The sequence below is a fragment of the Chroicocephalus ridibundus genome, chromosome 4 (genome assembly GCF_963924245.1).
Source record: "Chroicocephalus ridibundus chromosome 4, bChrRid1.1, whole genome shotgun sequence".
Classification (NCBI taxonomy): Eukaryota; Metazoa; Chordata; class Aves; order Charadriiformes; family Laridae; genus Chroicocephalus; species Chroicocephalus ridibundus.
Window position 1 is genome coordinate 84,703,360 of NC_086287.1, and position 15,162 is coordinate 84,718,521.

At 36.2% G+C, this 15,162-nt stretch overlaps 1 protein-coding gene across 1 annotated transcript in view; it reads right to left on the minus strand.

The window, feature by feature from the left end:
- The window catches only part of LOC134515519 (transcription initiation factor TFIID subunit 4-like), a 143,661-nt gene that overhangs the window by 93,888 nt on the left and 34,611 nt on the right, over positions 1-15,162 (minus strand). The window contains exons 9-10 of the mRNA XM_063334588.1: positions 13,247-13,361; positions 5,999-6,168 (exon numbers count right to left, since the gene is read on the minus strand). Coding sequence (XP_063190658.1) covers positions 5,999-6,168; positions 13,247-13,361 — 285 coding nt within the window. The remainder of the gene's footprint in view (positions 1-5,998; positions 6,169-13,246; positions 13,362-15,162) is intronic.

Genomic DNA, 15,162 nt, shown 5'->3' on the forward strand with positions numbered 1-15,162 from the left:
TCTGTAGTGTCGCAGAACCAATAAGATTAATAAAAAGAAAACCTTAGAAACACACAAAACATATTGAAGGGAAGCTGCCCTACCTTTCACAGAAAGGCAGACTCCAAGCTCTCAGGTGGTACTGAAGTTACCATTCCAACACATGTTGGGACATCTTGTAAAACAGGAAGTCTAATCATGGACCTATTAAAGAAAGAACAACAATATGGTTTAACATTCTGCTGAAATACTTACTGGCTATGTTTATTTGGCAACACTGCTGCTGATACTAAGATGGGAATGTATTCCCACCTTTTTGGAAAAGGAAATAATAAATGTGAATAACATATAATTGTCTTATAATACTGCAACATTAGCAATCAATTAAGTTGGAATATAAAACCAGATTGTCTAGTGAACGTGTACAATAAACTCCAATCTCAACATAAGAAACTAAATTATCCCAATTATGGACATCGATAAGAAGATTGGGAGCTGTGCACACCTTCTAATCTAAACAAAATTTCTAGTAAATTGCCTGGTTTATACTAATGAAAGTAACCCCTAACTCTGCACTGTTACAGAACTGTTCCAGATGTCAGAATGGGGATACATCTCTACACCTGCCACATCTCTGCAGGTGACATACTGAAGCTTATAGGAACTAGAGAAAGTCAGCATATTTGGCATGCACAGTAAGTTGCAGTTTGCACTATACAATACCTAATGGAACTTTTTTTTTCCTGAGAAAAAGCAACTGGAGTCACCACTTCCAGTGGTGAAAACACCACTCCAGGTACAGTTCAAGTGGGCCAAGCATGTCATTAGCGCAACGCATGACTTCAAAATGCTATGCTTTGGAACAAGGATATGTTAGAACTATCTCCAAACACAATCAAGAGTTATGTCCATAGGTATTTAAGGAGGTCATCCCGACAGAAAGATGCTGGTGGAGAAAACTGATATTAAAAGGAATATTTCAGTTTGAAGACAAATCAACTCATGGATAAAAAGTTAAAAGTCAACAATGAAAACAACTAAGTCACATCAACAAAAAGCGCAGTGAAAACAAAAATTTATGTTCATAGGCAATCTGATAGCTCAGAATTTCAGAACGCACAACAACTGTAATCCACAACCCACAAGCAGCTATAAAAACCCTCTAAAGTAAACCAACCAGTGAAATCGGTATAACTTTTATGTCAGAATTGCTCTGTATATAAAAGAGCAATGATCAATAGTACAGTTTCATCTCATTCAAACATGAATGCAACTGTTGACAAACAAACAGATGAAATAGGGATGACAGAATGACTCTCGTATTAAAGTACTAACAAATGCTTTAAATTGAGGCTCTGAAATCTACTGGCCTGGTTCCACGAAGGATATCCCAACCAGAATTTAGATGGCTTAGCAATATAAAATACCCTTTAGAGTATCCAAATTATTTATTTAAAATATATACATGTGCATACAACTGGGCTGCCACTGTGATGCCACATAGTAGATCCAATACACTCCAGAATACAGAAAACAGAGATAAACTATTTCCTTACGTTTTAACGTGCATATTTATTGTAGACATGCAATTCAAGTGTGACTGAACAAAGAAAGAATTAAGGCAGAACAAAGATCAATATTTCATCAGACAGAATTAAAAAGTATATTACACATAAAATAACAACAAAGTAAACCTATGAATTATGTTGAGCCTAACCCTACAACTGTTTCATTGACAGAGACGGTGGCTTAATTCTATCAAGCCTCGCTTCTCTGAAGCTGTTTTAAGGAAGACTGTAGGCCTTTTACCTACTGACTAGGAGAATTTGGATTCATCAGCACGTTTTCAAGCTTCATAATAATAAATGGCCTGCACCACCATGTATATCCTAGCTTAAAAACCTGTTTGGATGAAGCAAGAGAATCCAGTACCAATTTTGTGATGGAAAATGTTGCAGGTGTATGCTATGTTGTCAATGTAATAGACTTTTTCCAAAGGAAATGTATAAGAATGTTATATAACAGACACACAGTATTTAATAAAATCATGCTACAGAAAAATTAATTTCCTGATGCAGATGTAAAAATAACTCTGAATGAATGTGAAATAAAAATGTAATCGATGATTCTCCAATACATTTTTATCATACATATTTAAGTAAAAATTATTTGAAATTACAAGACGGACAGTTAAAATGTATTCAATATGGCCAAGCCAGTCCCCCATTTCTTAGAATGTCACATTTATAATTATTCTATTCAGCCAGTGCTCTGCAACAATAAAAACTGGAGTAGAAAAATTGGGTGAACACACTGAAAGTGAAGAGAAAGAGAGAAAGAAACAATCTAAGACAGAGAATACAGCATGCCCAATTTATGTTTCATTATTATGGCATTAAGACAGTTAATTTATGGTTAAGATTCTCCACAAGTTGTGACATTTTAGGGATAGCCAAGTAAAAGTAAAATGGCATCATCTGCTTGTAGAAGAAATCAGAATTAAAACAAAAACTGCAGGAATTAACAAGCTGCTGCAGATTCTAAGCTTGTTGACCACAAAATAGAAAGCAAAGTTTTTTGGAAGTGCTAATGGAGGTTCTGGAGACCACCAACTCTCAGCCCAAAGACTTCTCAGGAAAGCACACAACATCTCTGTTCCCTGTTTCCATCGATTTAGTTATCAGGCAATATAAAAAGGGTTACCTTTTATCCCAACCTTCACTATGTCCTGCTGTCCTTCACTAATACTAAATATAAAACACAGTGCAGCCTAATTCTTATCTGCTCTCAGAAACAATGCTGCAATAAAGTCATTCCAGAGTCTGTCTCACAAGATGGTTACAAACCAGAGAAAACTGTCACATTTAAAACAACCTGCTAGGTTGTATTGGTTTATTCATTAAAGTCTTGCCCCCTTTGTTAAACAATGGAAACTTGGAATTTAAAAAACAGCTCCTAAAGCTACCTGATACAGCATTCTTACCCACCAAGAAATAGCTTATGAATGAATAAAAGTGAAACAATTACAGTATTAAGGTTATTTTTCTTGTTTCTTTCCCATAAAACCACATGAAAAAGCTAGACTTTTTCAGCATTATTTATTTGTGAGCGTCTAATCGGCTTATCTTGCTCTTTAAAGAAATACAACCCGTTTTAGTGATAAAGACTTAGAAAGTTTTAAGAGTTTGTATGCACAGGAAGCACACGCCTGAAGAACTTCACCCTCTGCCTCAGCTTCCCCCAAAGAGGAACACAAGCCTTCCAACTCTTTGCGTGTGTTTCCTTCTGCGGCGCCGTCACATAGGAGGAGCAGGGTTTGAAGTTTTATGATTCTGAATGGAATAGCAAAAGAAATACATTATCTGCTGAGAAATACCCACTCTTAATTTTGCATCAGGAAGAATTTGAAACAGTCCCAGCCCTGCCTTCCTACAGGAACAAATGGCAACGATTACAGCCAAAGATGACTAGATACAAAATTGGATAAGGAAGCATGTGGGAAGTGGATGAATATCTTTGCATGAATTACCTTTCGGTTACTTCTTCCATTTAAAAGGATCAATAATAATATTAGTCATTTAGATTTAAAATAAACTTTGGATGATATCACTGCCAAGTTACAGTAGAGATAAGAACGTACAATATATTAAGAAACCTCTTTCATTATAACTTTGAGGCATTTGGCTGGTGGTTACTGCCAAAGACTGCGTAGCATCTGCTCTCACTTTAGCAGTTTATATTCCGACTCTGCTGAATGGAAGCACAAGCTCTGAAACAGCCTTTGGGGAACACTACTGAGTTGCTCGACAGAGCTCTTACTCAGAAAAGAGAGAAGGAGATTAATATTACAGAAAACTTGAAAGATCTAGCTTCTGAGAAAGGAGAGAAGAACAGTTTCCTAATACTGTACATAGCACAAAGCGCTCTCTTACTAAAACATTAAAAACGTGCCCTGAACCTAAAGTGATCATTAAATATGAATAGATTTAAAGGTAGAAAATAAGGTCTGTTTAAGCCATATTCAGGTAAAAGTAAGAAGCAGCAATGTATTTTATCTCATTTGTCAACAGGCTTAACGGAAGTAGCAGCAGGAGGACTCACATCAGCTACTCTCTTTTCCTTAACGTGCTCGCGAAGGTCACCGCTCCTCTGCTGAGCCCCGGCCTGGCAAGGCACAGCAACATATGGTGAGACTGAGTTTTGTCGTGAACTTCCAGTGTCGTTATTTTAAGTGCCCAGTAGCACAAACTACTAAATTTGTGTGTGGTCCTGTGCAAACAACAGATCTGGCCACACACAGTGAAAACCAAGCTTCTAAAACTTCAAAATCAGCTGAAGGAATTCTCTCCTCAAGAGCCATAGATCCCAGATAGTAGCCACTAGTGAACCCCACAGCCACTTTCAAAACTATAAAAGGCTTCATGTAAAGCCAAAATAAAGCTCTAAAAGTGGCTGCAGGAGATCACTAGGAGTGGCCGCTCTTCTGGATTCACTGCTTTTGAGAAGTAAATCCCTGCAGCTGCTTCTAAAAGCTTTGAAAGTTTCATTTCAATTATCAAAGCCAATAAAGCTTCAAAAACAGCCATAGGGATTTGTTCCTCCGAGGAGCAAACCCCACAAGGCAGTGATGAATAGTGTGATGGGTTCTGTGGCTCCTCAAGTATGTACAGATTCCTGTAAGTCCTGCACTTGTAATTACAGCTTCATGTTGGGCAGCAATTGTTACACCCAGGCAGAGTTCATTAAGGCTTGTATGGCAAACTCATTACCGATTTCCCATTCTTCTTAACAGTTTTATGTCTGTTTCCTTTTTGTTTTCTTACACCTGCATAAACTATTGGGTGAGCATCCCTCACAGCAGTTTCTCAACAAGTTTCATGAGAAGCTTGCCAGCTTCCCATCTCAGGTGGTGGCGAGCCATCGCACAGAGTGCGGCGCAGCCCAGACTGCATCACGTAACACCATCATCACAACATGGTAACTATAGCGTGCAAAATAATTCATTTCTCAGAATGAGAACTTAAAAGGGCACTAATTAAAATACAAGAGTGAAGCTTGACAATAAGGCAATGAAGAACTTTGCCTGCAACTGCAATATAAAAAGGCTTCCATTAATTCAATGAGCATAAATACAAGTAACATTTCAGAAGTAACGGCGTGACTTAAAAACCTAACTGTACTGATTTTAGCAACATTTTGGTCTTATCTTTAAAATTATGAGAATGAGATCCCTAAAAATTTTACAAAATTAACTTGTGACGTAAGCATAGTTACAAAAGAAATACATGATTTATGCTCCTAAACAATTTGAGCCCAGTATCTTAAGACACTGAAGGCTCTGAAAATATTACCAAAATTATGTTTAAAAAGATACATGTAGGTACTAGAACATATATAGTAATATTAATGAAGTATGCCATATAGAATACATTCTGAGCATACTTACTAACCTTAAAACATCATTAATTTTGAAAAGTTATTTTTTCTACTAAAGTTTTTAACTTCTATTTTCAAATTCTGGAATAAATAAATACACCTTTTGGAAAAAATACCGTAAGAAAATCACTATGAACTTAAATAGATGCAGGTGTTAAGAACTGAATAACTGGTTTGTATGGGGAAAGAAAATCTTGACAGATAACTTCAACGTTCTGTTAAATGTTATTCACAGGTGTCCTCTGTGACCTGTACTACTTACTTTACCTCTCTCTTTCAATCTTCTCATGTGTAAAACATGAAGGAGGACTGCGAAAAATAATTAATGTTTGCAAAGAGCTTTGAGATCCTTGGACATAAAAAACACGGGGAAAGCATGAAGTATAAAAGTACCAGCATACTATTTTTTTCCAACTTCAGGTAACTGAATTACTTTTATCACAAAAACCTTGAAAGTTTCATAATACAAGACTATATAATAAAATTCTTAAAAAAACAATCTTAAGTGCTAAGCACGTCGTGTTACTCAGAATCGCATAACTCCAAAGGAAACACTTTCAATAGGAAAGGACATGTTTCTCACCCGTTTCAAGTATGCGTTTATGTAGAGGTATAGCAGCAAGAAAGGGTTCATCTTTACAGGACTGTATCTGGGTTCCAACCAAGTCAGAGTTGGTAGCCATAATTCGGGCACTTTCTTCATTAAGATTAACGCCAGCCATAGAGGCAACATCATTAATGTCATCATCATCTCTATAATGAAAAAAAAGCAACAAATAAAAATAATTCTGCATGTGATATATTCATTTTGTGTATTATCTGCTTCCCCAAAAGTAATCATCATGCAACATGCCCGGTGGCTGGGCCAACTTGAGGCACAACCACTAGGGTCTCCATTTTCGTAGAAGATATTCTACATTCAGACATAACTAAATATTTCTCTGATTGCATTAGGAAAACTTTAGAAGAGGGACAATTTGTCTGTAACAGAACGTGTGTCAGAGGTGTCTTTTTTTCATCTGAGAGACAGCAATATCAATGAAACCAGGATGGTCAGTAAGTTAAAGGCAATTATCATCACTAAAGACAGTATTTGCCTATTCTCTTTATGCTGAAAACAAGGAGCAAAATGATAAAATAAATAAAAACCCCACAGACATTAAAAGCAAAAAGGTGAATTTGGAATCCTGCACTGTTTAATAAAGTTCCTATCAAAACGCACACCAAAGCATTTTCAGCAACAGTTAGGAAAGATTCTTTGGCCATATTGGGTCAGTTTGGTTTCCAAGCGTGTTTGAATATGTGCTGGTATTTTCTCTGGCAACACACAAAAATCAGTTGAACATGTCAACTAGTTTTCAAAAAACGAGCTGCATTTGAGAAGATGACAGCAGCACTTCCCAGGCCACTCTCTGCCCTGCAATACCCTTCCTAACAGCTTGAAGTACTGACCGACAAATTTGCGTTTCCATACCTCCATCTCCCCAGTACCTTTCACCTCCTGCCTCTGTGAGATATGACTCATAACTGTGGAGACAGCCAACTCTTTTTAGGACATTCTATTTAGGAGCTATTAGTGAAAGGAACACTGTATTTCAGCACACTCTAGGAGCAATGCCACAACCTTTGAGAATATATATATGGAAAAGATCCACATACATCCAAGTCCAGACTCCTACTACTGCATAAAGCAAACAAATAAAAGCTTAATTTAAAAGATATAAAAAAATATATATTACATAGATGTCATCCTATGCACCCTAGAATACTTTCTGTCACTTGTAGCAAGTTTAACGCCTACAGTAAAAGCCAAAAGCTGCAAGTAAGGTCTGAGAACAAAAGGAGACAAATCTAGAAGTCCACCCTCTAGGTCACCCCTGTCCTCCCACACTCTCCTTGATATTTGCACTAAAGCAGCCAATTTTGGTGGAAGACCTCCATGGTTTGTTACATATTGGTTTGGTTTTCTCTTGCAGGAAGAAGTTAAGAAGGGATTTTTGTTTGCACAAACCTGTGGAAATGTGCTGAACACTTGAGGCAGAACATAGAAAATTTTACAATTATTGTCAGAAAAATACTTCACAAATGAGCTCTTATTATTTTCCACAAGTGATAAACACTTGATTTCTTCTCTTAGAATAAAATTCCTGAGGATAGTGTCACAAAATTGATTTCCTGCCTTGATGCTTTTCATGTTGAGTCTAAAGAATTTCCATTTTCACATCTCACATGGTATAAATGTGACACTCAGAGGGTCTCAAGAGCAACCATGAAGAAACTGGCCTCCTATGCATTCAGCGCAGAGATGACGGAACTACTCTTCGGCCTTGTCCAACCAGTTGTGGAACTGCCCCCAAATATCACAGCTGACAAATGTACTCAGCCACACAACAACTAACAGTGACTTAAATATTCAGTGACGAGTTCAAAAGATTCTAACTACAAATGAAAAACAGCAAGTAAAACTGAAAAGGGGGAAAAATCTAAGATTTTGGGGGGTTAAAAACCTCAATGCTTGAAACAGCGTGAGCATCCCGAGGTAATCTACCCAGGACTCAAGGCCCGAATCCAGAAGGGCTTTTAAAACTTGACAAAACCAAATTCATGTAAAGGTAGTTATCCTAACACAAACTCACAACTATGTAAGACAGTGGAAGCTACTGCAAAGCAGACCTGAGCCCAGAATTCCAAAATAAAGCTAAAACTGACCAAACTACAAAACATTAACCAAGTTGAGCAGTTAAAAAAAAATAAAATCCAATATTGATTCCCGGTGGACCCTGACTTCTCTGCGAGTGGGATGGCAGCACTGCTGCCCTGTGGGGTCCCACTTCAAGACTGGACTTAAAGAGCAGAATTTTTAAGAGAAGTTTATACTTATCTCTACTTTTACTTAATAGCTGAAGAAAGTACAGTCAATCTTTTACCTTCCTTCTGCTCAGCATTTTAGCTGTTCCAACTTTCATTTAGAGGACATATCTGTGACCATATTATAAATAAACAAATATTGTCTGAAATAAAAACAAATAATTAATTTGGGCACAAACCAGGATTTCAATGAAATTATCAAATTCAGTGCAATAGCACTTACAAAGACCATCACAGTAACTCCTGGACAGAATCATTTCCTTCCATCCTACGTTGGCAATCTACTGTCTATGAGTACATCTATTTTTTATTTTGTTTTTAATGTTGCATGGAAGATAGATATTAAGTGTTTTAAACATAGTTTGGACTACAATTTTTTCAGTCTAATGGGAAAAACTCTATCAATATATCCTTTTTGAGTTTGAGGAACTCCATCATGAGAAAGAGATTGGGTTTGGATACTGAAACACAAATATGTTTATATATAAAAAGGGCTGGCGTTCTCCACAAACAAGTTCCCATAAAAGCCAACATTTAAGTCCAGATGAGTGAGTTTTCAGAAGTCATTCCGTGGAACGAAGATGCCATCCAGTGGTCGTCTAGATTGATGATTACTGCCTATCCTTCCCTTTTCATTCCACCACAGTATTTAACAATTTCATGTTTCTTGGCATATAATACTGTGCTCATACTAATTATACTGTTTCAGTTATTATTTCCATTTTTTCTGAATTAAATTCCAAGCCTTATAGACAAATTTGGCATTCCAACATGCATGCTATTTATAAGACACCATGGGTTCTCAAAATCTTTCCAAACGCAAGCTACATCTTAAAGTAGTCTAAGAGTTCAATTCTTTCTCCTATATTCAACCTCTTGTAACACCTCTTCCTCTCCTCTTCATTAAACACACTCATGCAACTACGAAAAAAACCAAACCCATCCAACTTATTTGAAAATAAGAAAGAAAAAACAAAGTATTTGCACAGTTGTCTGTAACATGCTTCAAAGATTCTGTTTAAGAAAGACAAGCCATTATAAAAATCTGGTAGTATTTTCTTTATGAACAAATCCTAACTGCACGACTACATACTCTTCTTCTTTCTCAGGCACTTCGTAAAATTTGAGCCAATGATGTCCAAATCTGCAATACTGAACTGCTCCCAAACAAGCTCTAAGAATACATAAAGCAACTGAGACATTATACTCTTGATTCTCTGCTCTCTCACAAGTGAAATTCCATGTTCTTAGGGCAAAGTCCCTACGTGTATGCAAGACTCTGAGCAAGTCTACAAATTCCACGGATCACTAGATGAGCAGCAATCAACAACAGTAAGTTGGATATATACAGTGACTTGAAATTACAGTAACAGCCTCTACTATATTACATCTTATAATGGCATAAATTCTATTTACACAAGTTTATTATAATGCTTATTCTGACTTTAAAGCTTTAAATTTCTCCCTAATACTGCTTTGTCATACAATTCACTCACAGTCTACATTGGATCTTCTCACTGATAAGCACAAGGGATGACAGTACATACCACACCTGTGGTCAGCATTCTTTATTTTGAAAAGCATGGGAAAAATACATGATCACCCTATAGCTTGAAATATTTATTTGGAAAAACAAATAAGCTTAAAGTTTAAGGTTTTACGTCATATACCATTTTGAGATGAAAACCTGGAAGTTACTCATTTAACACCTACATTAGCTTTCTATCTCTCCTTAAAGGAGAGGCTGCTTTGCACAATATTAGAGGTAACATCATGCATTTTGATGCATTTTGCCAGAACTATGTTATTAAATTTTAATTTTTAAGAATAAAAATAAAATAACAGGCAACAGGTTCTTTTGGCAAGGCAAAAGAGGTCTGAAAACAATTTTTTTTATTCCTAGGTAGACACTACTGTAAAATGTTGCCAGTCAGCAGGATAAAATACAAATACTAAAATAAGCTTCAAATTACCTCAGTCACTTCATAGAACTGATTCTGAAAAAAACCCATTGCACTGGCTGTGTAAAACCTGATACTGACAGGCTCTAAGAGATTATATATAACTTTGAAATACTGTTTGAGAAAAAGAAAGGTTGCTGTAAAGAGGAAGGAGCATGTGGCTAGCTGGTAAACTATGGCAAACAGATCGTCATCACACACGTTAAGGGAATGGTCCTGTCCACTTCTTGCCCTATTTTACCTGCAATGCCACCGAGCCTTACTCAGTACAGATAGAAAGCGGTAGGATAATACAACACTGAAAACATCTGTCTCCATCCTTGGAGATACGTAGAACTGGACAAGTCCCTGACCTAACCAAACCGGCTCCGAGTCAGAAGTTGGACTAGTTAACCTCCCAAGGTCCCTTCCAACTGAAATTATTCTGACTCAGTATCAGACGGAACAAATGTTTCCACTTGTTCTTTACATTGGCCACAATCTGAACTATGGGTAATAATTACTGCTGTGTTCACTGCCATCGGTGGTAGATGATGTTAGTGGGAGCGCTGAGGTTACCAAACTAGATGGTGATGGACACAGCAGTTGTAGCCAACCAGGCATGCCCCAAAAAGACTTCAGTGGGCCTTCTGCTTTGTCTCTCCCCACTACAGGGACCTCAAGCTGGACTATTATGGTATAAATGTAAGTCTGGATCTCTACCGTAAAAAAACTAAACAAAAAATTACAAAAAATGGAATTCAAATTTCCATCCTTAGGTATTAACATAGTTGAAAAGTCAACTAACTGGAGTTGTCTGTAGTTCTCTCTGAAAAATTTAGCAACAATAAATTTCAATACCAAAAAAGGTGACATAAAATTTCACAAATACAACAGCTTTACATTGCAGAAGTCTTGGGTTGAAAGCTCTACGTCACAGAACAGCTACTCTAATATCCAGTGAACTCATGTAAGCCATCTTGCAGTTCATTAATAAATGCTGACATTAAAGGCTGAGCTGTAATTTGCAAAATTCCTAATTGCTACCTCTTTTATGTAATTCTTTCCTGTATTTCCCACAGTCCAGAAGAAATTGAAAATCACAAAGTTCACATTTCCATTTCTAGTGACCAACGCTTTCCTCACAAGAGTGAAAAGCTCAAGTTATTTTAAAGAAAGCAGAATATGAAATAATGAAACAAATATGCAATAATAAAAGACTAAAGGCAAAATAAATTTATACATAACACAACTATTTTTCAAAATTCTTGCTTTGCTTTAGATGCCAGTTTGCCTTCTGGCTAAAAACACATTCTTCACACACGCTGGGAATGTTGAGGAAAACTAGTCAGCATTCAGAGGATTAATACAGATTTCCAGCTCTGTGCCTTTAGGCTCAATAGTCAGACATCTATTTGTCCTCAGGAGAGGTTAGGGGTTGAAATGCAAATATGCAAACAACTGAATTCTTTGTTAAGATATCAAGAAAAAGCTTGATCTTTGCTGCTGTTTAATAAATCCTTGCGATTTTATGGACTTATTTAAATGCAGCTTTGTGTCTTACTATTTTGAAGGAGAAAACAATGCAAGGAAACAAACACATTCATTCTGACTAAAATTTGTTCTCTAGAGGAAAAATGACATACACCCTTGACAGCTTATTTACCAAACTCACTAAAGATTTATTGATTTATCAATCAGTGCCTTGAGCATTTGCTTCTCCCCAAGGGAAAATTAACAATTCCAGCTAACCTAATATATTCTATGTATAAACTAAGTGAATGCAAGAATCAATCCTGGCACAGTTTACAACATCCAGTTAAAAAAATGCTGTCCCTTTTGGTGTATGTAAAATTGAAAGCTATACTAACGAAGAATAAATGCTCATGTTGCTTACAAACATAAAAAATACTTATTAAGACAGTACAATTGAACCCAACAGACATTTTAAATCATTTAAATACTCAGTGGGAGGCAAAAGCATTGGAAAATAAAAAATTGAATGATTTTGCTTCTAGATTAATACTAAGTACTACCACTATTAGTTGCAATACTGACATGCCTCAAAGCAGAGATATTTCAAACAGCTACAAATTCTCTTTTACTTCACCTGCAAAAGCATAAGCCTGAAAATTAATTACTGGTTTGATGATGTCAGAGCAACATAAGCATTCCAGAAGGTGAAAATTAAAGTCTTGCGATATTTTGTCATTTAACAAAGAAAGAAAATGTTTAAACACAAGTAAAATGTACTTTCATCAGTGGAAAAAGATTAAAATGATGGTAGCGAAAATAAAATGCAGAAAACATAAGATTAGCTTTTCGCTACAAAAAGCAAAAATATCCAAAATATATATAAAAGTTTGAAGTACAGAAGAACTGGTATAGCGGCTCAATGCATCAATGCTACCATGATGAACCTTTGCAGCACCTGATGACTACAGGGACCCACAGAATGCCCCAGTGAGCACGTGAAGAATAGATACAGCAATGGCTTCTCTTTAAAACCAAGAGCAACAATCCTGCGCACATACACACAAAACCAACCCCAAACCCACTACCAAACCCACGGAGCATTTTCTCTGTGCTGCTGAGGGCACGGGCGCAACTCAGCTGCCGCAGCCCATCCATAGGATGCCTTGTCGGCACAATTAGTATCTTCTCAGCCAGATACGTTCTGTATGAATGTTAGAAATTGATACATAAAACCAACCATGCATTTTTTTTAAACACTTCATACACATAATTCTTTGCCAGAAGTTTTATTATAATGTGCAGAATTGAAGGCTTTAAACATTAAAAACTGCATTTAGAGAAAAATCCTCAAGACATGTCATGACCCCCTCCCTTTTTTTAAAGCAGAACTAAGCAAATGGCCATCCAATCCCAGTCGGAAAAAGCAGGAATTCTTGTAAAACACCGCCCCCTGGTGTTAAGACAACTCGAAATTCTATTTTATATTCAGGATTCCCCCCCCAACCACCCCCCTGCATTATTTTTTTTATTATTTTTTATTTTTTTACCTGAAAGAACCACCTCCAGGGTCATTCAGCTTGTTTTTCTGATTTGCAGAGACCTGAACACCAAAGCCCCCAGGACTTTTGCTGGCTTGTATTGTTGGTGCCTTCCCTACTGTGCCTGAAAAACACCAAGCAATGTTATTATGAGCTGTCTTAGACAATTTACATCAAAGAACCTTCTGTCCAGGAACTAAATTTAACTGTCTGTAAATTGCAAACAAAGGAAGTTATTATTTTTAAAGATTACACTGCTGAAGAAGAACAATTTAAAGTACAAAATTTATATTAACATTACAGTTTGTTCAATATTTGCAAAATACTGAAGATTCGAAAACTGAAAACCGTTGGCCATAACAGGTTATAATACACATAATGGCTGTAAGTGTTTGCAATTGCCAGTAAATCACTGTTCTAGATAATCTGCACAGAATAAAGAAGCAGAATTTGAAATGTTCTTAATACAGGTGCTTTAAGTCACAGTCACTCAGGGTATTAACTATGCCTTTTACATTTTTTAATACATTTTTTACATTGTTCTTTGTTGCAGTGAAAAACATGTATTTTCAGAGTTGAAAACATTATTTTAAAGTGTTTTATATTGTATGTAAAAGAAAGAACACTGTTGTATAATTTGACATAACCCTCCTCATAAAGGTTGTCTTTTACTTTCTTATTTCGAAAACGATGATTTGAAGTAATTCGTTATCTGTATCTAGACTTTACAGGTCCATATGTAGAAGTAAACCTGGGCTTTCTAAATGACCCGAAGTGTGATGGACATTCAGCTTCTTGTGACAGTACATTAAAAAATGGGTATTAATTCCTCTCTGACATTTGGAAAAATCTAACCAAAAAACAATCACAGATTTATGTTGCTAATTAGTAAATCAACAGATCTTTATTATCATTATTAAAAATATTGTATCAGTATGCAACTGAAAAAACATCGACAAATGAAACTTTTGGAGTAAGCCCTCCTTTGCTGCTTAAACATATGTTTGCTTGGGTTATATTTTGTGTTTCCTTTAATCCCACCTGTATGTGAAAATAATTAATTCATACGCCTACTTGACTTAAAAGGTCTCACCCTTTTCCTGTATATCACTCAATTTTATTGAGTGTTACATGCCCATAGTGTTTGAGACTATGAGAAGTATATGAAAGGTATTCCTGCACATCTCTGACTCAATTGTGTATAAATGGCATGGTATGAACCTTACTCTACTGAGTTATGTTATTTTTCTTTCATGAATTACAAAAACCTGAAACACAACTATCCCACAAAATGTTTTTAAGAACACTTCTTTGCTAAAACAAAAGTGTTAAGCTTTGAATGAGTCCATCATTACTTTTTTTAAGTCTGCATCAACTTCAACATATGATCTTAAAGTGAAACTAATTTGACAGTGTTCATTCAGTTCTTCAATCTGTGTAAAAAACTCTTGTGTGGCCTCTCACCATTAGCAAATACAAAACAAGGTTTCGGACTTTAGGCTCCAAGCCTGGGGAACAAAAATATTTTGTCATCAGAATATTCAAAGTCCATGAGATGCCACAGATAGCATTAGCTCACGGAGCACACAATTCATCTATTTCAGATGAATTAATTGAAAGGTTTTCTACTAAGTGAACTGGAAGGAAAGAAATAATACAATAATAAAAATTAGCAGATCTCTGCTTTCTACAATTAACATCTAGGAGACTAAAAGCGTGTTAACCTTGAAAATTACTGCCATGGCAAAATTAAGGTAACAGTGTCACTCCTCCAGAATTAATATTGTATTCCTTTAGAACTAGCATCAAGGGTTTGTTCTCTACGGATGGTGTCTTTTGATTAAAAAAACCCCCAAAACAGTACAGCAACAAAGTAGTTAACTTCTTGGGCTCAGGAAAACAGTATGTCTACACTGGATATGGAA